The sequence below is a fragment of the Fukomys damarensis genome, unplaced genomic scaffold (assembly GCF_012274545.1).
Source record: "Fukomys damarensis isolate Sample0158 unplaced genomic scaffold, DMR_v1.0_HiC HiC_scaffold_33, whole genome shotgun sequence".
In the NCBI taxonomy this organism is placed as follows: Eukaryota; Metazoa; Chordata; class Mammalia; order Rodentia; family Bathyergidae; genus Fukomys; species Fukomys damarensis.
This window is the reverse complement of record NW_022900945.1, coordinates 43,364,805-43,391,239: the sequence shown is the minus strand read 5'-3', so window position 1 is coordinate 43,391,239 and position 26,435 is coordinate 43,364,805. Positions and strand designations below refer to the sequence as shown.

Below are 26,435 nucleotides of genomic sequence, written 5' to 3'. Positions count from 1 at the left end.
GCTGAATGACCTATTTGTGTGCCTTCCTGCCTGTCTGTCTTCCTTTTTCCCCCTTTCTTCCTTGCTGTACTGGGAACTGAACCCAAGGTCTTTACATTGAGCTACATCACCAGCCCTTTTTACTTTTCCTATTTTGAGAAAGGGTCTCTCTAAATGGGTCAGGCTGGGCTCCAACATGTGATCTCCCTGCTTCAGCTGCCCAGAGTGCTAAGATTACAGGCATATGCCACCACTACTGGCTCCCTGCTTTTCTTTTTGCTAAGGCCAAAAAATTCCAGAAGGATAATTTGTAAGACAAAATTACTAAACAAACATACTCCAAGACAGATATACGCTCTCCTAAAAGTCCTTGGCTTGGATATCTGACATCCTGATACACAGGAGCCTTGCTTCCTTCTAGGTAGGAATCATAGCTATAAACTGATGTACTTAAAACCAATCAATAACTAGACTTGGACACTTACTTTTTACTTCTTTAAGTAGAGACTACTTCTGCTAAAATGCTAAGGGAGCAATGGAATATTTAACATTAAATTCTTAATTCACATGCAAGTACTAATAATAGCAATGATGGTAATAATATCTATCAGTTATTGAGTGCTTCCTATACTCATGCACTTGTTTTGTGCCACACACACACACACACACACACACGCAAGTTCATGTAAACCTTAAAAACAAAAGGAAAACTTCTAAAACCTCTTAATAGAAAAGGGAAACTGTTTTTCTGTAAATTGGGGTATAGTGAAAATAGAAAAACTGTTCTGGTCCTAGAGTTATACTGTAGCAGAGTTGAGATTTGGGCCTGATTTTCTTTAACATCTACACTGTAAACAAGACTCTATGGCCTCACAATAAAAAGGGCATTTCTCACTGAAACACTTTGAATTGAATCTATAGGAAGATTTGATTTTTTAGTTATTAGCTGAAAACATTCAGGCTTTTAAAATAGCCTTTTTAAAAATTAGTACATTAGTACAGTGCATAATAATTACCTTCACATCTTAATTCTTTTTTATCCCTTTCGGCTCCCTTCTTTTTCTTCTCCCTCCTTTTCTTAGTCCTATTTCCTTTCACAACAGGTTGACAAGCCACTGCTGGGGTCAAACACCACAGAGTTGACAAGTTTTCTCTAGAAATTCACCTCTACTTCTTATCTCATGCCACCACACACCAGCTCAATGGCAACTACTATGAACACCATTTTGTTCCATTCAGAAAACCCATGAATTTAAATCCTGTCTGCAAATTAATGGATACCATTGCAAATGTGATTCTGACGAGACAGTAATCCATAGCTGACTGAGGGTAATATGCTCAGCATAATCAATTTGTATGATTACTATTAGGGATGCAATACTGTTCTGTTCCCCTATTAAAATATTTAGCGCTAGTTTAAAAGCACAAAATCAGGGCTGGGGATTTAGCTCAGTGGTTCTGCTGCCTGCCTTGCAGGCTCAAGGATTCAAGTTCGATCCCTGGTACCAAAAGAAAAAAAAAAAAAAAACCCACAAAATCAGAATTAGGGGTATAGCTATGTGGTAGAGCATTTGTTTTCTAGGTGTTAGGCCCTATGTTTAATCCCCAGCAAACAACAGTAACAGCAGCAGCAACAACAATAATATAAATCAATCAACCAAACACTCATAAACTATTTTTTAAACAAAAGTTAGCAAACCATTTCTAGTGTTTTCCTAAATTCACGTCATTGCTAACAGGATGAGATCTTAGAAAAATAAAATCCTGAAATGACTACTACTGATTATGTTTATATGTCTGATTTAAATTTCATGACAAAATTATTTAACCTGTAGAAAATTTCTTATAGGAAATTTTATTTTAGAGTCACTTAAAATACTAGTTTCACAAAAAATAAGATACCAAAAATCAAGACAAAAAACCAGACTGTTTATACTAATACCTGTGCCATATTTATCAGTGCATTATCTTTTTAGTCTACCCTAAGATGACTGCTTTAAACTAAATTCAACACTTAAACACTAAACACTGTGAAAGATACAAAGATTAAGAAAAAACTACATGCCCTCAAAGAATTTATAGTTTAATGATACACTAGATGCATACATAAAAATTCTCTGCTTAGAGTACTTTTCTTCATTTAATATGACCAAGAAGAAGTTAAAAAATTAAAGGAAAGATGTCTAAGACCCAAAGATGTATCAGTCAGGTCTTGCTTATTGTGTGAAATAATCAAAGGACACTATAGTCATTTGCTTTTTCCTCTCTGTTTATTAAGGCCCTGGCAATCACCACTACTTTGGTTTCCTTAGTTTCTTACCTTAGTTTATTTTCTGTTCTCTACTTATGTAATGAGATACATCTTTTGGGGATTTTCTGTTCTCAATTTTTTTCTACTGCTATTTCTGGGGGGCCCACGTCTTAACCCTCCCATGGCTGTAAACTTTGTGTCTGCTAGAGAGACCCGCCACACAGTTTTTTCTTTGTGCTTTCTCACTGGAGATCTGGAAACAATCACTGAACAGATCTGTAAGCACTGAGAGCGGCTCTGTAACCTTGGAACCTAACTATTCAAAAATAATTACCTTCAGGAGGGCTATCTTTAGGAAGTGCAATCAGGAAGGTAAAAGACAGCTATTACCGTCACTCTCTGTGACTCCAATTCTTTGCATCTCACTGCTATCAGTTTTGGCTATAGATAACAGTAGTTAGATGGGCTTGAGTATTAAAAGCAAAAGAGACAATGCTAAAAATATGGAGAATGTTAACACATGACGTGATTATTGAAGATTCAATAATAATAACATTAGGTTAAAATCTGTAGTTTGCACCTGCTGAAACTTACGCTAATTTGACAAAACCCTTACGGGCACAGTACAGAGACACTTTGTAGTAATTATGCATGTGAACAGCTAGTTTATCATGCTTTTTATTCACCCTTATAGCTGAAATTTAAAATCTGCTCTTATTTCCATACTCTAAATTCTGGTATATGATATTGGCATTGTAAAACCAATCAACAACATAGTATATGTATTAGTTTCCTCTGAGGTAAAAATCCCACTATAAAAGAGGGGGAAGAAAGCAATCAAAGGCAACAAGACCAGATTAATCATAAACCTAGCCAACTGAACCTGAATTTCCTTCAAACAGTTCCTGCCTTTTGTTTCAACCTGCAATACACCTTCAAGGTTAACTGCAGTCTCCCTGAGCAACAGACCAGCATACTCCAAACTGGAAGATACTGATTCTTAATGAAAAGCAATTTATTGACTTACCTATACTGTTTCATTTGAAAAAATGCTGTTATTGACCGTCAAACAATATACACTGCATTCCTATCCACACAAAGCCAACCCTGTAGCTACCCAACACACCCACCTCACTGTGAAATATTAAGAGGGTGGCTTTTCATCAAGTTCCCCGGGAAGAAACAGGTTGGAAAGCAAAAATTTAACGTTAACTCAAACCTTAAATAGCTTCAGAGGCTCGGAGTAAAAAAAAAAAAAGGGTGAAGGGAAGGAGGTGGCTTACAATTTCTCCTTCCAGACTCGAAAAACTTCCCGAAACAGAGCAACTCCAAACCCCCGCAGCAGACGGAGGACCCGAGGGGCGGCGGCGAAGGCTGAGCATCAGGGAATGGGGGATGGGAAGAAGCGAAGTCGGGGAAGGCTGCTTCGGCGGTGGAGGGGTTGTCTAGGTCGGGTCTTTGATTTCTGCTTCACCTTAACTTTTTTTTTTTTTTTAAACCCGGTTCTACCTCAGAGAAAATTAGCCCTTGGTCCCACCGAGGGAGCGGAGACAGGTGGAGGGAGGATGCCCGGCCGCGCGGGGGTACAAAATAGGGGCGGAGGCGGCAGCCTAGGGAATGGGAACCCTCAGCTCTCCTCCAAGGCTCAGGCGCAGGACTGAGGGGGCTTTTAAAAGAGCACAGTCAGGGGCGAAGCCTCTTTCGCGGGGCTGGGAACTAAGAGGGGGGGCAATAAGTAGCTGCCAGGACCTCCGGAGGATGCGGAGCCGCCTCCTCAGGGAATTCAGGAGGTGGAAGGGCGACCCCGCCCCCTCAGGGAATGGGCCCACCGGACCGAGAGGGAGACTACCAGCCCTCCTGTCCTTGCTTTTCTCTCGCGAACCCAGCCTCCCGGCCACCGCCAAGCCCCTGCGCCATCGGCTCCTACCTTTCCCCGGCGATCCCGGGAACCGCTCCCAGCCGCCTCCGCCACCCGTTCCCCATCCACAGCCTCCCGAGACCTCGCCCCCTCAACTGCCGGTGGTATCATCGGCATTCACCAGGGCCAATCGCCTCCTCGCCTCTCCAGCCCTGCCACCAATCCGAGCCGTCTGGAGGCGGGCCTTCTCCAATGTCATTCAGCTCCTCCCAGGGCCCCAAGATCCCTTTTGTTTGGGGAGAGCAGGGTTGGGATTGAGTTTGCGTCACTTCCGGCAGGAAGCGCCCACTCCGGCCCGGGCTTGAGGATGGGTTTTCCTTTTCCCGGTCTGTGTTCCACAACTTTCCTTCTTGTGAGGGATTACTGGGCAAGGATGTCGCCAGAGCTTCGTGTTTTACCCTGACTGTCGGGGAATGGTAGGCTTATGGTGGCCTGATTGGAATTTTATTCAAAATATTAATAAATGAGTGTTGGTGTCTGTTTTACAATTAGTTATTGAAAACCTGGTAATGTGGCTTCTTTGCTCCATTTTTTTTTTTCCTGGACCGCCTGTGATTGTGGTGCTGTACTCTAGAACGCCAGGATGAAGCTCTTGGAGACCACTCTTATCTTTTCCTGTCACTTGGGGGAAATGATTCTGGCCCCGGAAAGTCTGCGACGGAGACACTGGATAGCACTCTGGTGGCACAAACCCTGTCCACCTGCCTTCCAGACAGAAGTCAAATAATTGCAAATTTGTGTGTTTTTCCGCACTATGCTTGCTTGTTGAGGGTCCTTTTTTGTGTCGTATTATACTGTGAGCAATGGCATTTGAGATAAAGCTGAAACAAAGGACAGTTGTTTATAAGGGATGTCTATACTTGTGCACATAGGAATGCAGATCTTGGTGATAACAGTCCCTATGCAGTGCTAAATAATCCAGAGGGAACAGGATGCGTTAGTTGCATTCCTGAGAAAAACATTTCTGGTTTCCTTTTTATTGGCTGCACTCTGCTTATAGATCAATTCAGCGGGTTAAATAACCACATTATTTTAAATAAAACATAATAATTACTTATAAGACAACCATTTACAACACACAAATAGCGTATTACTTTTAATCTTCACAATTATTAGCAAGACAGTTTTAGGGGCCTAGAACTTAACCTAGGCCTGCCTTCATGCAGTTTAGAGTTTAGTGAAGAGATGTGACCAGTTTGGGCAGTCATCATGGGAAGAAACTACACAGGAATTTACCATTATCACTGTGCCACGTAGCTTCCTTTAATGATAGTTAATTTTCAGTAAAATTAAAAAAGCCATCCCACCCTGTAAGATAGACCTTGCTATGTCTAATTTACAGATGAGAGGATAAAGATTCAGAGAAATGAGGTACGGTCAAAGAGTTTGTACCTGGCAAAGAGAACTTCCAAGGATTAGCTGTGCATGGTGGTGTATGGATGCTCAGGGCTGTACAATTTGTTGTTCGCCAAGAACACAGGAGACAAACTTTGGTGGAGAAGAAAAAGGTTTATTCAAAATTGGCACCAGCTCTGAAGGAGATACAATAAAACCATAGGTAAGGAAATTTTCATGCTGTTTCACCTCCTGGCTATTCTGTTTGTTCCTCCTTTATAGAAATGAGACCCTGGTCCAGGGATTTAGCCCAGCGGTTCCGGTGCCTGCCTAGCAAGTGCAAGGTCCCAAGTTTGATCCCCGGGACCCCCACCAAAGACCTTGACCTCCTGGGGCCAGCATCTGCACCTTCCTTTCAGACAGATATGCTGGTTTTCTGAGGGAGGCGTTACTCCTCTGTCCACCTGCGCTGGGGAGACAAGGGGATGATTCATGCTTTCAGCATGAGGAAGCTTGGAAAAACAAGCTTTTGTCTTTTTGAAAGTCCTCATTGATAGGCTTGACCTCTGTCTGTCTGTGCCCCCTCTCCCAGCTGCCCAAGCTGTTCCCGGCTACTAGAGTCCAGGGAACAGTGTGTACTGTGCTAGGAAAACAGCATGCCCACCCACCCTGCCTGCTAGTGACAGCACCTACAACATTACTACATTAGCCATTGTTATGCCAAGTACTCAGCTATTCTTGCTCCCCACTCATATGGCCCCCATCCGTTGCCTTACCCCACCTAAGCCCGTCCCACTAACCTCTCTAACCCTTTCCATAAAAGACTTAGCTCAACAAACGTGACTCAATTCTCCTTTAGGGATATTCCAGGAAGTCCCATCTGAAGCCCCCAAATTAAGGCTGGCTGTATTCTTTACTGGGCCACTACTATTTACCTAACACTCATTTTTAAAGATTCATTTTACCTTCTCGTTTACAGTATTGCATGCCTGTAATCCCAGAACTCAGGAGGCTGAGGGAGGAGGATTTAGTTTGAGGACAGAATATCAAATACATACTGAATTTAAGGCCAGCCTGGACCGCACACAGAATTTCAGACAGACCTCACTGTATTTAGTCAGACAATTGGAAAGGCAAGATGAAGGGCCTGTCTCAGGATAGGTGCTAAGAACCGACTTGATTTAAAGTGTTTGAAATGGTTAAAAATGGAGCATTAGGGTTAGACTAGGCCTATATAGTCGAAAGATCCCATTTCCTACTCCTCCCTTTTGCTTTGGCTATGGACATGCAATGAGGAAGTGCCTGACAATAAGGCAGACGTGGGACAACAAGCTTCTGAGTCATTCTCTAGGAGTTGTCCTAGTAAATCAGTTCCTCCTCCTCCTCCCCGCCTTTGTAGTTATTAACTTACCACCACTCATTCTACTCCGAGTCTGACCTTGGAGGGAGCGGTGCCCTGTTACCTACCTCCTGTACAAAAGTGGGCAGCTCCTCTGACTCCCTGAGCTCCGTTTTGCCATTCCTGAATGCGTGTGGAAGGATTCAGCCCTGTCTTGTAGAATTTAGTCCTGAAGGTGTTCAGATTGCATTCCTGGTAACTTGTCACCCCTGGAGGTAGTAACAGGCAGGCTAGGAATCTTGTATCACTTTCAGACGACAGCAGTGTGAGGGAGACCTGGAGTCTTGTGATTCTTCAATATAAAATACCTGTAAATAAATTTAGAGTCTGGTTTAAAGATATGCACAGAAGTAGAAAATGGACTCATAATATCTTAAATTTTTATAACACAATGTGACATGTGTATAGCTATTATTTCATCAACTTTCCAGTAAACATTTATTACATGCTTACAGTGTGTCTAGGAAAAACTGGATAAAGAGGTGCCCAGTGATTATAGGTTGGGTCGATTTTTCTCCAACTTTTTCCGAGTGGGTATTCTATACATGTTTATCACTGACTTTCGGAGGCAATGATGGAATAGATGTTAGGCTAGAAGTAAAGAAATTTGGAGTCTCACTTCTACTCTGTCATAAACTTTATAGTTTCCTATGTCACAACCAATTACTACAAAGTGGGTGGCTTAAAACAACAGGAATTTCTTCTGTCTGTCCGGAGGCTGGAAGTCTAAGGTGGAGGTGTTGACAGGAGGGTTGCTCCAGGGAACACCAAGGCTGATCCAATCCAATCCCTGCCTCTTTCCCAGCTTCTGGTGGTTCTTGCACTCCTCTCCTGCGGGGCATCAGCCGGATCTCTGCATCTTTCAGCTCACGGCCTCCTCCTGTCTCAGAGTTGCTATTTGTCTTTTTTATCAGACCTTAGTCATACCAGATTTAGAGTCCACTCTAATCCACTGCAATCCCCACCCATTCCATCTGCGAGGACTCTCCTTCCAAATTCACATTCTCAGGTTCTGGGTGTGTGTGACTGGGCAGGGGGCACCATTCAATCCAGGACACAGACTTGGCAAAGTAACCACTTAACTTTATTTAATTTCATTGGTAAATGGCATGAAAGGAGTGGACTAATCCCTACAGATCAGTTCAGTCTAGGATTGTAATACAATTATATATGATATATGCATTTATCAAGCTATTAAACCATGTGCCAAGGACCATAAAATTTCTTTGCATGGTATATCTCCCTTGAGATAGATGTTGTTATTAACATTTTATACATTTGGAAATTGAGGCCCAAAAGAGTTCCATAGACATGGAACTCACGAGTGATGGATGGCCATGGATTTACTCAGCTCTGATTGCAAAGTACATTCTCATTATTACTGTGCTCTCATTTCTCCATCATGCTAGGTCGGTTAGGGAAGTGGGAAATGCGGCAAATATTTTAAAATTTGATTTAGGGAATACTTGGAACTGAATAATAACTTTCCTAGAGTTAAGGATAAAGTTTGGACTGTTTTGCTTTTTTTAAAGAGAGGACTAGAGGGTGTAGTTCAGTGGTAGAGCAGCACCACATAAAATACAACAAGGAAAAGTAAGAGAGGGGTAAATATGGGTGTAAAAGTTTAGTATAGGAGAGCTGTGAGGTTACCTGGACCTCAATTTCCTCATCTGTAAAATGAAATAACAGTCTCTGGCTAGAACACCCAGTGGTTGTGAATACACAAACAACATGATGTACAAGAAAGTATCTGGCTAACTCTGAGAAGGATTACTGTAAACCACTTGGGAGATGTTGCTCAGGGTCTTCCTCCTTGTGAATCCCTCCCTGCACCCTGAGGTTCTAAAAAGCACCTTCTAGGGCCAGGGATTTGGCTCAGTGGTTCTGCCGCCTGCCTCGCAAACTCAAAGGCTTGAGTTCGATCCCCGGTACCAAAAAACAAATAAAAACAAATAAAACTCGCCTTCTAGTTGTGGCACTTACTAAACTGTCGGGAGGGCCGATGAAGAAGCTGGAGCGATGGACGAGAGTGCTGTAACCTGCGTGCTCTATCTCCTCTTCTTCAAGCCTCTTCCCTCCTCTTCCTCCAGCGAATCAGCCAGTGAATCCGGAGGTCCCAGTCCGCACGCCGGAGAAGGCCCTCTAGCTGGGGCGGCAGAAGCTGAGGGAAGGCACGCTCTGCACAGCTCCCTGCATTGTCTCCCCGCATCATCTGTTCCCACGAAGGCCTTTCTGGGCAGTCCTCAAAGCGTTTTTTTCCAGTTTGGATCTGGCGGCTGGAGCGGCGGGGGAATTCAGATTTCTGGGTGCGGCCCTAACTGCATTCCCGAGTTTATTGCTCCCCCTAGTGTCGAGCAACAAATCCTGCAGCTGTCAGCATCCTTGGCCATCTCTGAAGTCTTCTCTGATGGTTTTTCTTTTTAGGATGTGGGCTGAGAGCCCAGCAGCAGAGAATTTTAAGGCGTCTCGAAAAACTACTTTAAGGAACAGATTCTTTTGTTCTTTTAGCTGTCGTTAACAGCTTGGCTAAGACGGAGATGTGAAACCCTTATCCTGGATTGAAAAAGGAGAAGGTCCCAGAGGAAGAGGGAAAGAAATTGCTTTACATATATTACATCTATCATCTTTATGATCTCTACATGTATAACCCTTATAACCGTTCTGACAGTTACTCAAAATCACATAAGTACAATAACTGATAACAATATTAACCAATTACTCAGTGCCTGCTCGGAACCACACACGATTTTTTCTTTTAATCCTCACAGCAACATTTTATTTTTTTATTTTTTGGTTTTTTGAGACAGGGTCTCACTATGTAGTTGAGACTGACCTAGAACTCACTATGTAGCCCAGGTGGGTCTCGAACTCACAGCGATCCTCCTGCCTCAGCCTCCCGAGTGCTGGGATTACAAGTGTGCACCACCACTCCCAGCTTCTCACAGCAGCAATTTAAAGTGCATTTTGTTGATAAAGTCAAATGAGATTTAAATAGTTTAAGAAAAGAATAACTATGAAATTTTCCTGCTGTCCATACTGACTACCTTATCTTTGACAAAGGTTCAAATATTTTCTTTCCCTGGAGGAAAGACAGTCCCTTTAACAAATGGCTCTGGGGGAACTGGCTCTTCACATGCCGAAGATTGAACCTAGACCTACAAGTCTTACCATGCATTTGACTAAAATAAAAATGGATCAAAGATATAAATATTAAAACAGAAACAATCTGCTGGAAGACAAAATAGGTAAAACTCTTGAAGACATAGGCATAGGCAAAGACTTTCTGAACAGGATCCTGACTGTACAAGAAATAATACCAAGGTTCAACAAATGGGATCACATCAAATTAAGAAGCTTCCGCATACCAAAGGAAACAACCAACAGAGTGAAGAGACAACCTACAGAATGAGAAAAAGTTTTTGCCAGCCACTCCTCAAATAACTAATGTCTATAATATATAGATCATTTAAAAATTAGGGTTCCTGAGCCAGGCGTGGTGGTGCATACCTGTAATCCCAGCAGTCGGGAGGCTGAGGCAGGAGGATCACTGTGAGTTCGAGACCAGCCTGGGCTACATAGTGAGTTCCCGGTCAGTCTCAACTACATAGTGAGAACCTGTCTCAAAAGCAAAACAAAACAAAACAAAAATACCCGAAAAATTAGATTTCCCTTGGGCCAGGGATTTAGCTCAGTGGTTCCAGTGCCTGCCTCGCAAACACAAGGACCCGAGTTTGATCCCCGGTACAAAAAAAAAAAGTTGGTAAAAATTAGATTTCTCAAATTTAAAGGGCCATTAAAAATGAGCATCTGAAATAAATAGACATTTCTCAGATGAAGAAGTACATATGATCAATAAATATATGAAAAAATGTTCAACATCAATAGTCATTAGAGAAATGCAAATTAAAACAATACAGAGATTCTATCTCTAGAAAGAAAGGCTATCTTCAGAAAAATCAAATAAATTCTGAAAAGGCTGTGTGTGGGGGTGTTGTTCATTGTTGGTGGAAGTGTAAACTGGAACAACCGTTATGGGAAATAGTAGAGAGATTCCTCAACTAAAGATAGACGTTCCATTTGACCCAGCTATTCCCTAAAAGAGTTAAAGACACCATATTACAGAGGTACATGCAAGCCATGTTTGTTGCAGCACAATTCATAACAGCTAAATCTTGGAAGCAGCCTGTGTCCATCAACAGATAAATGGATTTTTAAAATGTGGCATTTGTGAGGTTCCATTTGGCCCAGCCATCCCTCTGCTGGGTATCTTTCCAAAAGAATTAAAAGATTCATATCACAGTGATATATGCGCACCTATGTTTATAGCAGCACAGTTTGTAATAGCTAAAACTTGGGAACAGCCCATTTGCCCATCAGTGGGAGACTGGATAAAGAAGATGTAGTTTTTCTATAAAATGGAATACTACTCAGCCATAAAGAATGAGAAATTAGGTTCATTCATAGGAAAATGGATACATATTGAGGTTATACTCCTAAGTGAAATAAATAAGTCACACATGTATAAATACCAAATAGTTTCCCTGGTGTGAAAAACTATAATGGATAAGATCCTAATGATATAATTGACAATGTGAAATAGGAAGAAAAGGGCTAAAGGTGTAGGGAAAGTGGGAAGGGTAGGGGAAAGGTAATAAGGGAAAAGGAAAAAAACATGAGAAAATTAAAAAAATGGAAATAAAGTACCTGTAAATAGGGAAGAGAGGAGGGGGTGAAGGGAGGGAAGGGATAAGGGGAAAAATGAAAACCAAGACCTGTCATGTAAAGGTACAAGATCCCAATAATGAATGTAACTGTACTGTATACCTAAAATGTACCAATAAACTCAACGAGAAAAAACATGTGGTATTTATACACAGAGTACTGCTCTGTCATAAAGAAGGATAAACTTGAGTCATTTGTAGGAAAATAAGCGTAGGAAAATAAGTGAGACTATAATGTTAAGTGATGTAAAATACATACACAAGCTTGAATATTGTGTGCATTTTCTTATATGAGAAACCCAATATATAAATAAAGTACAAAATAAAAGATAGCCAATAGGAAAAAAGAGAGAGAAAAGTTATTGTAATCCAGCATGACCAATATATCCAAATGTGCCTTGATTTAGTATAATTGTTTTATGTGCTTTATATGTTTTTTTATCTGTTAGTTTGGCTGTTAGTCTGTGATTATGATAATTAATTTGATAAAGACTTAAATAAATAAGGGCCCGGGATTTAGCTCAGTGGTGCTGCTGCCTGCCTCACAAGCACAAGGTCCTGAGTTCAATCCCTGGTACCTAAATAAATAAATAAATGAATGAATAAATAAATCTAATGCTGGCAAAAAATGTGTTATGTACGTGGACCAACACAAAGGAATATAAGCATTATGTACTGTAAACAAGTACTCCTTCTATAAAAAAGAATTTGCCAGCTGTCACAGATCTCAGTCTTCCTGACCTTAATCACATACTTTTCTGTTCCACGGCTGCCTTGTGTAGACAGTAGGCAGTAGAAGTGGTACCATAGACCAGGCCAGTGTGACTCAGGATTCTTTTTCCTGTTATGATTGCCTGGCAGTCCTCCCTGAAAGCCAAGAAACCAGGGGTATGTCATCCTTTGGATTTCCCAACCTGAAACAGGACGGTGATGAAAACAGCCCAGGCAGAAGCCCATGGCATCCTGGGGGCGATTCGCTCAGGGAAACATGTGACTAGAGAGCATCCCCGGAGCTGTGCAACAATTTTACTGTTAGCAACCTCAGGGAGATCACCCCCAGGCCCTGGGTCTTGTCTCCTTTGGGTCATTCTGGGTGAAACTCACACACTATTTTGAAGCTGGTGGGCCAGGACAAGGCACACAAAGTTCACAGGGGCCTCAGTGGAAGGGTAGATGGAAACCTTCCTGGAAGTAGATGAGATGAACCATGGGGTTTCCAAATCGCCCAGCAAAGTTCCCAAGGACTTGGATTACTATTAACTTCTCCAGTCTCTCCCAAAATACAGATTAGTCATAGATGCCTTTACGACTCTTTCAGTGAGTCACAAATTTTCCTTTCTACTTTAATCTTAGAAATTTTAAAATAATTATTGTTATTATCAAACAGACCAGATAGTGAGTTGATAAACTGATACTATGTTATTTCTGAATGCGAGTTTCATACAAACAGACGAGGAGGAAAATGTTGGTTGATTGTAAATTTTTAAAAAATGTATTTTTAAAAATTTATTTCATTAAAGATGAATTCTTTCTGTCTCTTTCAGCTCCTCCCTTTTCTCTCTCTTTTCTTCCTCCTTCCGTGCTCCAGATGCTCTCCTTTCTATGCACAGCCTGATACAAATCTGTTCCTACTGGCTGTTCAGACAAATCTTTGAGCTGAGTAGCCTCATCAGAAGGGTTGAGGTTGACCTAAAGGTTCTTTCTCGTTCCCCTCTTTCTCCTATACATGGCCTAACATTGGGCAGAAAAGAATTTCTGTGTTATGGCTAGAGACAGAGTTTTGGCTGGGCCAAGCTGCCTTATAGTTTCAATTTGATGAAAGCCAATTACACATTTCCTCTGGTCTGTTATTTCAGCTGAAGCACCACACTTGGCTGAATGAGTTCTTGTTGCTCACAAAAGGGAAAAATATGTGTAGGGAAAGTAATGACCCGGTTATGACTGCACCGTCATTTCTAGGCAATTTCCTGGTAAGTTGCTCTCTGGAATAGGCTGATGGCTGGAAACTTCTGTGTCCTCATTTCCTGCTTCATGGCTCCTGCTGGGCCCTGTGGGGACTTAGTCTGCCCTGAACCAAGTGACCTGGTATTTCTGTGCTTTTGGAAGGAGTTTGTACCTTCTCTATCCTCTTTTCTCTCTGCCACCTTGCTAGCCTCTTGTTCTCCTTTATTCCTAACATAGTCAGTGAATGCCCATTAACCATTACAATGATAAACTACCCACAGTTCTGGACCTAACAGCGCTCACAGCCTTGAGGGGAGGTAGACTTATAAAACTCCCTGACCCCAAGTACTTTTTTGCAACCCCATGTTCCAAGTAAAATAACTCAAACACTATCTTACATCATGATCAGGGCTCATGCTTTCCAAATAAAATAACTCACATAACTATCTTACATCATAATGGGGACTTTCCAGATGTAAGGGACAGGAAACTTATCCAAACAGACCAAAGGCAAAATGGTTTTCTTTCTTTTTGGCTCATGCAATGGAAAGTCTAGGAGTAGTCTGACTTCAGATGGGGCTTGATCTGTCTTCTCAAAAATGTTACCAGGATCAAGTTTCTCTCTGTGCATTTCTGAATTCTGCTTCTTCTGTGTTGGTTCTGCTTTCCGGCATGTTTTTCTCCTCAATTTCATAAACTGCTATAGGCAGCTCAAGTTTCATAACCTGTCATATTCACAGAAAGATCGCCATTCTCTTTTCCAGGAGACTCACTGTATCTCTGGCTCTGCTTGATCTATTGATATATGTGTTCATTCTTCAACTGGTGATTGTGGTCAAGGGATATTTTGCTTGACCGGTTACTTCTAGGTCATGTGTTTGCTTGGAGACATGGATAAATAGTGGTGAAAAGATATACCCTCCAGTGAATCAATATCTATCTATCTATCATCTATCTATCTATCTATCTATCTATCTATCTATCTATCTATCTATCTTATATCTCCTTCACATCTATTTATTTGTTTATTATTACCAAAATAAGTGTGGATGGATGTTTAGGAAACAGACCATGAATGTTACATATTTGAGGGTTTGTTTAGGTCTTACCCTTAGGCTTGCTTGGGGTGCAGTCAATTTCCCAATTGTCACATGGCCCCTAACCTTGCCCTCACTTTACCTTGGCCTCAATTTTCCTTGCTGCCGATCATTGTCACAAACTTTAAGATGCCTGGCCCTTGTCATTTGTTGTCCAAAGCACCACTAACAGAAGATTGCTGCATGTAGTAGAGTTTCTCAGAGGATTTGGGGGCTCAGATGTGATCTGGGAAGTGTTAAAAAAAGGTTTTAAAAATTAGAGGTTCTGAGTTGAGTGTATCAAAGTCACCTGAAGGTTTTGTTTGATTGTAGAGTGCCAACTCTGTGATTGAGTAGGTCTGGGGTAGGCCCAAGAATGTGCACTTCTATTGAGCTCTCATGCTTTAAGAACTATTGTTTTAGAGGGTAACTTCTGGGAAGATGGCAGAGTGGTGAACAGCAAGAAATCAGCCTCTCCGAGAATCATAAGCCAGACACTGGAAAATAACAACTTGGGGAAGAAAATAATGAAAAAGTATATTCCTGGGATCCAGGAAAGACTGGAAGGGAAAATTGGAGCCTGCAGAGAAATTGAAGAGACATACCACTACATAGAAAAAGGAAGAGGCAATTTGCACTTTCTCCCCAGCTTGTGGTTTATGATGAGAGAAATGCAATTGACTCTACAGAGACATGGTGAAATCAGGTGACTCTAGAGGACTTCAGGGGGAAATGCACCAGTGGAATGGAATAATGAATGCCACATACTACAACAGCTGGTGAGCGACTCCAGTCCAAGCATCTGCCTCATGTCCAGAAGACAGTATCTGGTCAGATGCTATTTTAGGGAGGGACCAACTGAACCTGGGACTCAGAGCAGCCTCAGGTTGACTTCATCTCAGGGCTCCCAGAACTAAACTCCCACAGTGACTGGGTAAGGGTTAACTGCAGGAGATGTCCATAGTCAGACAGCTGTGGTCAGGCCAGCTAGCGACATCCAGAGTGTTATAAACTAAATGACTCAGGCCTCAACCTCACAACCAGAGATGGGCAGGTTCAACCTGAATTTCTATGGAATTGAAAGTCCCAGAATATGCACCTCACCCTAATCCTACTGCTTGGATGCTGGGATTATCCACTATGGATCTGGTCTCTGATTGCCTTCCTTGTATACCAATGAGAGCATAGTCGTGCCTTGAATTGGATGCTTCCACAAAACTGTAGACCTGAGAGGATAATGAAAGGCCTGAAATCACAGAGAAATTGCTTTGATTTTTTCTTTTGGGCTTTCTTTCTTCTTCTTCTTTTATTTTTATTTTTTGGTTTTGTGAGACAAGGTCTTGCTATATAATCCAGGATGGCCTTAAACTCACTAATTAGCCCAGGCTGGTCTTGAACTCACAGTGATCCTCCTGCCTCAGCCTCCCAAGTGCTGGGATTACAGGTATGCACCACCATGCCTGGCATGCTTTTGGACTTTAAACATTTTTATTCATATGGGGTTTTGTTTGCTTTTTGATTTTTTTGACTGTGTACACTGTTTTTATTTTTTATTTTTAATTAATTAATTAATTTTAGGTACTGGGAGTTGAACTCAGGGCCTCATGTTTGCCAGGCAAGCACTGCACCCCTGAGCTATATCTCTGGCCCTATGAATACTGTTTCTAGTCTTTTAGTTTTATTCTTGTTTTTGTTTTCTCCTTCTTTCCTTCCCCTGTCTTCTTCACCAGTTTCCTGAGGCTTGGGTAATTTTTCTTTATCCTTCAGCCTTGCTTCTAATCTCTTCTTTTTTCTTTCATTTCTCAGTTTTTTCTTTTTATCTTTTTAAAATTTTCTTCCCTTAGAGTGAGTGGATATTTACTATATGTAACTTTCTGATTTGTCTTAGATTTTGTTATATAACTATAAAATCTTGTACCTAGGGCTAAAGGTGCAAATTGATAGTTATCATAGTTGTCATTTTGATGCTATTGCTGTTACTGATTGTACTGCTTAGCCAAGGTGACATAATTGTTGTGATAAATTGATTTTCCATGTATGCCAATACCTAAATTGTCTGGGGTGGGGGATCATAAGCAGTTCTACAGTCCAGAGCCAAAAAACCAGGTGTTAGGCCAAAGAGGCTGAAATTTTTCATTCCTAGTGAACAGAAGAGGCAGGATCCTGGGAGAGATTCAAGGCCAAAAATGAACTACACCTAGAAGACATCTCTGAAAAGTAGTATTTCCTTAAGAAATGACCTACCATAAGCAATTTATAATCATCAACACAGAAAACAAACAAACAAACAGAAAAGAAAATGAGAAAACATGGTAGCAAGATGAAATGAACACCCCCAACTCATCCAAGGCAAATTCAAGGGGTATTGAGGCAGAAAAAAAATCAAAAGTCACCAGTTGAAATTTCTCAGATAATAGTAGTAGAAGTGACAAAAATGGAAGTCTCTAGACAAAACCAAAACAGAAACAATTACACAGATAAGTAAAGAGATGATGACCATTGTTGTAGTCAGTATTTGCTGGAGAAACATATTTAATATAAGACATAGAACTTTACAAGATTAGCTGACAATATCTGCCCACAGAGTCAAATGTAGAAGAGTGCAAAAGATCTTTCTGCAAACTAGAAGTCCAAGAAAGCCAGCTGAAGTCCCGGAGCCCATGACAATGTCCTGTACAAGTCTGTATCAGGAGGCTGAGGACTCTGCAATAGAAGAAAGCCCAAGGGCCAGTGCTGGAGGCTAGAGCCTGCACCAGGAGACTGAAAAACCTGTGCTGGAGGAGAGGAATCCGCATCAAGAGCCAGGAGAGCCCATGGCAAAGGTGAAAATTGGACTCCTCATCCTTGACGATGGCAAAGATTGGAGATCAGCCAAAGACCCTCAGAGGAAAATCAGCCACAAAAAAGCTCTTGGGGAAATCAGCTGAAATTGTTCCCTCCTGTATTCCTTTGACATCATTCCAACAAGTCTCCCTAAGTTGGTCTTCCATGCTCAGAACCATGCTGACTCAATTCAGCTGGGTGTTCCCCACTCAAGTTGACAATTAGTCAATTAACCATCATAACCATGATGAAAGAAGCAGTTAGTGAATCTAGAGTAGCTACAGAGAAAAGAATAGAGGACCTTAGGAAAGATGTGCAAACCATGAATGCCCAACATAGAAAAGGGCTGAATTATATAAAACAGATTCAAATAGATATCCAGGAGATTAAAAGTTCTGCTAAAAATATATGCAGCAGAGTCAACCAGTATGAAGATAGAATATCATGTCTAGAAGACAGGGTTGTGATTAGCAATCATCATACAAAAGACTTTTTTTTTCCAGCTTTAATTGAGTTTATTGGTACATTTTAGGGATACAGTACAGTTACATTCACTGTTGGCATCTTGTACCTCTACATGACAAGTCTTGATTCTCATTTTTTCCCCTTACCCCTGCCCTCCCTTCACCCCCTCCTCCCCTCAAAAGACTTCATAAAAATAGAAAGGGACCATAAAAAATCCATCCAACAGCTGCTAGATAATGCAAAAAAGAATAATACAAGATTAATTAGAATCAATGAAAAATAAGGTAGCACAAGGGACACAAAAAACTTGCTAGCAGAATATCAGAAAACTTTCTAAGCATGGAAAAAGAATTTGATATACAGATAAGTGAGGCACATAGAACTCCAAATAGCTATGATCAGAAAAAACTACACAAAGGCATACAATAGTCAATATTCCAGAAATCCAACAGAGTATTAATCCAGCAGAGTATTAAAAGTTGTTAAAGAAAAGAAATAAGTCACCTATAAAGGAAAACCCATCAGAAAAACAGCACAAACCTTTAAGACAAGGAGATCTTGGAGTAAAGTATTTCAAGCCCTAAAAGAAGACAACTTCCAACCCAGACTGATGTGCCCTGTAAAATTATCTTTCAAAATTGATAGAGAAATAAGATACTTCCATGATAAAGAACATTTGAAGAAATTCATGACCATCAAACCAGCACTTCAAAAAGTTATGAAGAATATTCTAGAAAGAGATAATGAAGACAGTAATCTCAAGAATCCCAATAGAATGAATCCATCAGGCAAGGAAGCTGTTAAGTAGAAGGGAAAGAAAGGAAACCAACAACAGGGAAGTAATTAAATGACAAGTAAAAGTCAATACCTATTAGTTATAATCATTACTGTGAATGGTCTCAATTCACCAATCAAAGGAAACAAAATTGTCAGAATAGATCAAGAAACAAGCCCCAACAATATGTCACATACAAGAAACACATTTAACTCAAAAAGAAATTCATACACTGAAAGTCAAAGGATGAAAAACAATACTTCATGAAATAGGAACTTGGAAAAAAGCCAGAGTAACTATCCTATTTGCAGACAAAGTGGATCTCAAGCTAAGACAGATCAGACGAGACAAAGGTCACTGCACAGTTGTTAAGGGAATAATCCAAGAGAAAGATATAACAATAATATATATATGTATATATATATATATATATATATATCATATATATCTGATGCACCCAACTATATATATAAAAAAACCGAATGGAAATGAAAAATTAATGAGCACTAATGCAATTGTAATGGAGAATCTCAACACTCCACTGTCACAAATAGATCAACTATACAAAATATAAACAAAGAAATATCAGAGCTGAATCAAACCTTTAAACAAACAGACTTAATAGATATCTATAGAGCATTCCACCCAACAAGAGAATACACATTCTTTCCAGCAGCACATGGGGCTTTCTTCAAAATAGATCACATACTAGTTCATAGAATATGCTTAAGCAAATGCAAAGGAATTGAAATTGCCCCATGCATATTATCAAATCAAAATGCAATGAAATTGAAATAAATGACAAAAGTAACCCAAAATACACAACATGGAAATTAAATGATACCCTTTTGAACAAGCAATGGGTCACAGATGAAATTAAAGAAGAAATTAGACAGTTTCTAAAATTGAATGATAATGCCAATAAAACATACCAAAAATTATGGGTCACTAGGAAAGTAGTCTTACAAGGGACATTTATAGTGGTGAACACCCATATCAGAAAAACAGAGAAAGTTGAATGAACAACCTAATGTTGAACCTCAAACTCCTAGAAAAAGAAAAACAAGCTAAATCCAAAGCCCATACAAGGAAAGACATTATAAAGATCAAAGCAGAAATTAAAGCAATTGAGACTAAGAAAACAATACAAAGAGTCAATGAATTGAAGAGATGGTTCTTTGGAAGGTAAAATAAAATAGAGAAACTGTTAGCCAACCTCATCAAAATAAGGAAAGAAAAGACCCAAATCCATGTAATTAGAAATGAAATAGGTGAAATCACAATGGATCCTGCAGAAATCCAGAAAATCATCTGTGCCTATTTTGAGAGCCTGTACTCTAATAAGATAGGAAATTCAGAAGAAATGGATAGATTATTAGATAAATATGAATTACAAAAGCTGAATCAAGAAGATATATTCTAAACAATCTAATATCAATTAAATTGAAGAGGTTATTTAAAAAGCTATCAACAAAGCCAAGCCCAGGTTCCGAGAGATTCACTGCTGAATTCTACAAGAAATTTAGAGAATATCTAGTGCCACTGTTATGGAAGGAATTGGCAAGTGACACACAGAGGCAGCTGAATGGAAGTAAAATAACAAAAGTTTACTCTATTGATAGGGATCAATGACACCTGATGGTGGTGCTCTGATTGATTCTCGTACTGGCCTTTTATAGGGTTTTATAGCCTTGATCTCATTTAGATGGTTACATTGCATTTGCAGTTCACATTGCTGATATTCAAAACAGGGGAGGCAGTTGAATTTCAACCCGGATGCAGTACTTCTTTGGTAGGGGAGGTTACCTTTAAAATTCATTTAATTATCTGTTCTAGCCAAGGGGAAGGTGGGGTGTGTTTGGTCAGCAAAGCTAACAATGATTCTTTTCATTTACACTACTTTTGAGGGAGACTAGTTGCCTCCAGTGCTGGTTAATTCTGAACTAAACAGAGCAAAGGGCAGAAGTTATCTTACATTGTGACATTTCCTGGGGTTTTTGCTGTTAAAGTGTTCTCTATCACCACTACTTCTCAAACTCTTTAATCAGTTGAAAAGGAAGCAATATTCCCAAAGTCATTCCTGAAAGCAAACATTGCCCTGATGCCAAAACCAGAGAAGGATCCAACCAAAAAAGAGAACTACAGGCCAAACTCCTTAATGAACATAGACTCAAAAGTCCTCAGTAAGATACTGGCAAACAGAATGCAGCAAATGATTGAAAAGATCATACACTATGACCAGGTAGGATTCATCCCAGGGATGCAAAAGTGGTTTAACATACGAAAATCCATAAATGCAATATACTAAGAGGACCAAGGACAAAAACCCACATGATCACCTCAATAGATGCAGAAAAAGCAGTTGAGAAAGTCCAATACCCATTTATGATGAAGAAAAAAAAACCCTAAAGAAAATTGGAGTAGATGGTCATTATCTCAATCTGATAAAATCCATCTATTGACTAGATAGATAAATGGTCAAAAAGTAAAAGCTTTCACTCTAAAATCAGAAACACAAGGATGCCCACTATCACCACTTCTTTTCAGTATAGTTCTGGATACATTAGCTAGTGCAATTAGACAAGAGAAAGAAACAAAAGGAGTAAGGTAGGAAAGGAAGAAGTTAAATTATCATTATTTGCAGATTACATAATGCTCTATATAGACGACCCCCAAAACTCCAGCAAAACACTCGTAGTTTTAATATCTAAATTCAGTAGTGTAGCAGGATACAAAGTTAATACTCAAAAATCAATGGCATTCCTGTAAACAAATAGCAAACCCAATGAGAGAGAAATGAGAGAAACAACTTCTTTCACAATAGTATCCAAAAAAAAAGGACATACTTAGGAATCACTCTAGTGAAGGAAGTGAAATACCTTTCCAATGAAAACTACAGTACTCTGAAAAAGGAAATTGAAGAAGATATCAGAAACAGAAAGGTATCCCCTGTTCTTTATAGGCAGAAACTAATACAGTGAAAATAGTCCTACTGCCATAACTGTTATACAGATTTAATGAAATCCCAATGGAAATACCAATAGCATTCCTCGTGGAACCAGAGAAAACAATCCTAAAACTCATATGGATCCAGAAGAGACAACAGAAGCAAGGCAGGGGTCATCACAATCCCTGACTTAAAATTATACTACAAAGCTACAGTGATAAATACAGCATGGTATTGGCACAACAACAAAACAAACAAAACAAAACAAAAAACAGATCCAAGGATTAATGGAACAGATTAGGAGATGCATAAACAACTCCAAGCACACTCGGCTACCTTATCTTTGACAAAAGGGCCAATGGCCTTTACTGGGAGAAAGATAGTCTCTTTAGTAAGTGGTGGTGGGAAAATATGGTGCTTTCTACATGCTGGAGATTAATCCTAGAACCATGTCTCTCATATCATTCACTAAACTAAAATAAAAATGCATCAAAGATGTAAATGTTAAAATAGAAACAATCTGTTGGAAGATAGAAGACATAGGTGTAGGCAAACACTTTATGAACAAAACTCAATTGCACAAGGAAATATTATAAAGAAAAAACAAACAACTGAGGATCACATCACATTAGAAAGCTTTTGCAAAACAAAAGAAATCGCCAACAAAGTGAAGAGACAACTGATAAGATGAAAAATTTTTTTTACAAGCAACTCTTCAGACAAAAGGATAATATCTGAAATATATAAAGAGCCCAGAAACCAACCCCCCAAATTTAAAGACGTAATCCAAAAATGGGCATCTGAAATGCATAGACACTTCTCAGATAGAGAAGTACAAATAGCAAATAAATATAAGAAAAAATGCTCAACATCACTGGTCATTTGTGAAATGCAGATTAAAACAACATTGAAATTTCATCTCACTCCAGAAAGAATGGTCATCTCCAAGAAATCAACCAACAACAAATGGTGGTAAAGCTGTAGGGAAAGAGGGACCCTTCTCTTTTACTGGTGGGAGTGTAAATTTGTACAACCACTATGGAAATTCATATGGAGATTCCTCAAAACACTGAAACCACACATTTCATTTGACCCAGCGATTCCCCTTCTAGATATCTATTGAAAGAGCTAAAAGCCCTATACCACAGGGATATATGCACACTCATGTTTATAGCAGCATGATTTATAGTAGCTAAATCTTGGAAATAGACTATATACCTATCTGTTGAGACATTTTTAGGTAAATGAATGCTCCTCCAAACCATAATTTTAAGTGAAACAAATCAGACACACAAATTTTAATATTGCATTGTTTCTGTTTTGTGAGAAACCCAAAGGGTAAATAAAGAGCAAACTGGAGGATAGGTAGTGAGAAGAAGGAAGGACATGTTCAAACGGGAACAACAAGTAAGAGGGGAGGAGGAAGGAAAGGAACGGATAAGGGATTTAAAAAGAAGAATTGAAGAAAAAATGGAAACAAAGCTTTTGTAAATAGGGAGGGAATGAAGGGCTCAAGGGAGAAGGAGATGGGGAAAAAAAGAAGAATTAAGATATATTATATACAGGCACAAATTCATCCTCCATTGTTGGTGAGAGTGTAGACTGGTGCAACCACTGTGGAAATAAATATGGAGATTCCTCAAAGAACTAGGATTAGAGATCCCATTTGACCCAGCTATTCCTCTGCTGAGTATGTTTCCAAAAGAATCATACCATGGTGATATATGTGCACCCATGTTTATAGCGGCACAGTATGTAATAGCTAAAATTTGGAAACAGCCCAATTGCCCACCAACAGGAGACTGGATAAAGAAGATGTGGTTTTCTATAAAATGGAGTACTACTCAGCCATAAAGAATGAGAAACTAGAGTCATTTATAAGTAAATGGATGCATATGGAAGCCATACTCTTAAGTGAAATAAATTGGACACACATGTACAAATAACAAATCATTTCTCTGGTGTGAAAATCTAAAAGTGTAAATAATGTTCAAATTATATAATTGATAATGTGAAATAGGAGGAAATGGCCTAAAGGTGTAGGGGAAGTGGGATGGGTGTAGAGAAAAGGAAAGAAGGGAAAAGAAAAATATGAGAAAAGGAAAAAATGGAAACAAAGTCTTTGTAAATAGGGAAGGGTGGAGTGGGTGAAGGGAGGGCAGGGGAATGGGGAAAAATAAGAACCAAGTTACATCATGTAAAGGTACAAGATCCCAATGATGAATGTAGCTGTACTGTATACCTAAAAAGTACCAATAAACTTAATGAAAAAAATTGAAAGAAAAGGTTACAGTTATGATTGCAATGGTAATGATCTCTGCTCTAAAATTTCTGTAACTTGGTTATGCAGAGTAATTTTATTTTATTTATTATTTTTTTCTCTTTTGGTACTGGGTATTGAACTTGGGTCCTTGCACTTGTGAGGCAGGTAGTGTAACATAATTTTATTTTTATTGTTCAAATTTCTTGATTTCGGTTCTACCCAAAGGCCCTCACTTTTCACAGCCAATTAAGGCCACGAAGTCACTTTTCTCCATGCAAGAATTGCTTTAAACCATCCTCGAAAGTCAGTTGGTTCAAGCTGCCCCCAGCTTCTGTGATATTTTTATTTATTTTCATGTTGCTTAGGCAAACAGGTAATGGGGATGTATGTTGGTGTGCAGTGCTTGAAGTGTCAGCTGGCTGTAGCTTTCAGTGGCAGAAGAGAGGGAAAAGATCTTCAAGGATGAGCTGCTTCACTCCTGCATAACAGTGAAAAGAGAGTGACCTTCCAGCTGTGTGACCTAGGCAAGTCACTTAAATACTTTGAATTTCAAATCCTTTATCCATAAAATGGGGAAAATAACAGTGTTTCACAGGGTTGTAGTAAAGATTAAATGAGATACAGGGAGACTTTTGTGCACGTTTTACTCCCTACCACTAATCTATTACTGAAGTCTGTCAATTTTACCTTCTATCTCAAGCCTTCTACATCTATTTCTACTCCCGTTATCACCTTGGTCTGTCCATTATGTTATTTCTCCCCATGAAGACACTGAACTCTCTGACTTGTCTTGCAGCAGTCATCGTTGCCCCTAGCAGTCCATTCTCCACACCACAGCCTGTGTATGTATTAAGAAGACAAGGTCTGATTCTATTATACCTCTTCTTCCCAATTAAACTTTTCAGTGCTCTAAGGATAACCGGATTTACAAAGCCTTTATTATTTGGCCCCTGTTTATCTTTTTGGAATCATCTCGTGCCACTCTGACCCTTGCTCTGTCTGTCCCAGCCGACTGATGATAAGACTCTTTGGCCAAACTTCAATGAGGGTTCTAAGTAAAACAATCCAGGTATAGAAAGACAGATACTGCTAGATGTCATGTGTATGAGGTACACCATGTGAGCTGCCCCAAAGAGTCAAATTCATAGACCCTAAGAGTCAGTGATAGAGACCAGGGAAGGAACAATTGGGGGTTTACGAATTGGTGGGTATACACTTTCGGTCAAGCAAGATGAATAAGCTCTAAAGATCAACTGTAAAATATTGTGCCTATAGCCGACAATAGTACATTATATACTTTAAAAATCTATTAAGTGGATGGAGCTCATGTTAAAGTGTTCTCATCCTAATTAAAAAAAAAAAATACAAACCAAATACAGAGCTGCACTTTCGCGGTTCCAGGACCTGACCTCCAATTCCTCCTCCTCCGCATTCCCTTCTCTACTCCCCTTAATACTGATCTCCCCAAGACCACGCCCTGCTTCTATTTTCACTATCCAGCCTCTCCACATCACTTTCCAGTCTTTTTGTTTCTTCTCATTCATCTTTGTGGCCAATGTTTTGTCTTTCTGTTCTACACTGCCCTGTGTAAGCCACCTAGTCCACGGGACAGTTTCCATTTCTACCTGGAATACATGTGTCTTACTCTGGACTTCCTCCTGAGATCCACACGACAGAAGGGCATCTCTCTCATATCCACGACCCTTCTGCTCACCCCTATGTCATGCCAACTCTAAGCCCTGCCATTTATACTTCCTCCATCCACCCTGCCTCTCCACATCTCCTGTCCCTGCCTTGGTTTCAGCCACCTGCCAGTCACCTGGATTTCCTATCAGCCCCAGCTCTTCTCTCATCAACCCATTTCTGCCTGGCAGCTGTAGGGATTTTTCCAAAGTAAGAATTTCGTCAGGTCATGTCACGCGCCATTATTTCCGGGTTCTTCATGCCCTGCATGAATCCCGGATGTGAGTCCGCCGGTGACGGCGGTTCACGCCTGCGCAGAAGAGGCGCTTGGCTCGTCAGAATGACGCAGCCCAGCATTGACCAATAGAAATGGGCCACGTCACCCGAGAGGCTATAAAAGGCAGGCTCGCGTCCGGCTCGGGGTCTTTCCGCCATCTTGAAGAATGCAGAAGAACCTCCAATAAAGCGTGCATCAGAAGAATCCTGAGTGTTGCGTGTTCCTTGCTGGCGAGGTGCGCGCGACAAGTGGTGCCGAAACCCGGGAAGCGACGACCATCATCGCCGGCATCAGCGGAGACCCCTGACTTCAGGAGGATTCAGAACTGAGACGCAGGAGGGAGGATGTGTGGGCGGGTGTTTTAATTTGTTTACTCCAACAGGTTTAACTTTGTCGGTCGCCCACTTTCGTAGATAAGGGAGAAATGGGGAATTCTACTTCACAATCACTGGTTTATGCTTTACAAAGCCTGTTGAAGGAAAGGGAGTTAAAAATATCGGAGCAAATTTTAAGGAGGTTTTTAAAGGAAGTGGATCGAGCGGCGCCCTGGTTCAGCGGTACCGGGTCACTCACGATCCC

General features: G+C 40.3%; 1 protein-coding gene across 5 annotated transcripts in view; it reads right to left on the bottom strand.

Moving 5' to 3' along the window:
- The window catches only part of Cttnbp2nl (CTTNBP2 N-terminal like), a 57,335-nt gene extending 48,166 nt beyond the window's left edge, over window positions 1-9,169 (bottom strand). Inside the window, exons 1-3 of one of the 5 annotated variants that reach the window (XM_033758125.1) lie at window positions 8,866-9,169; window positions 6,951-7,190; window positions 5,541-5,636 (exon numbers count right to left, since the gene is read on the bottom strand). Coding sequence is in view for 1 of the 5 variants with exons in the window: in XM_010631296.3 (XP_010629598.2) it covers window positions 4,158-4,259 (102 nt within the window). In the remaining 4 variants the exon portion in view is untranslated. Of the gene's footprint in view, window positions 1-995; window positions 1,098-3,513; window positions 3,539-4,157; window positions 4,262-5,540; window positions 5,637-6,950; window positions 7,191-8,865 lie in introns of those variants that run through there. The other 4 variants (XM_033758127.1, XM_033758126.1, XM_010631296.3 and 1 more) reach the window with 4 other exon arrangements.
- Window positions 9,170-26,435: the final 17,266 nt, after the last annotated feature.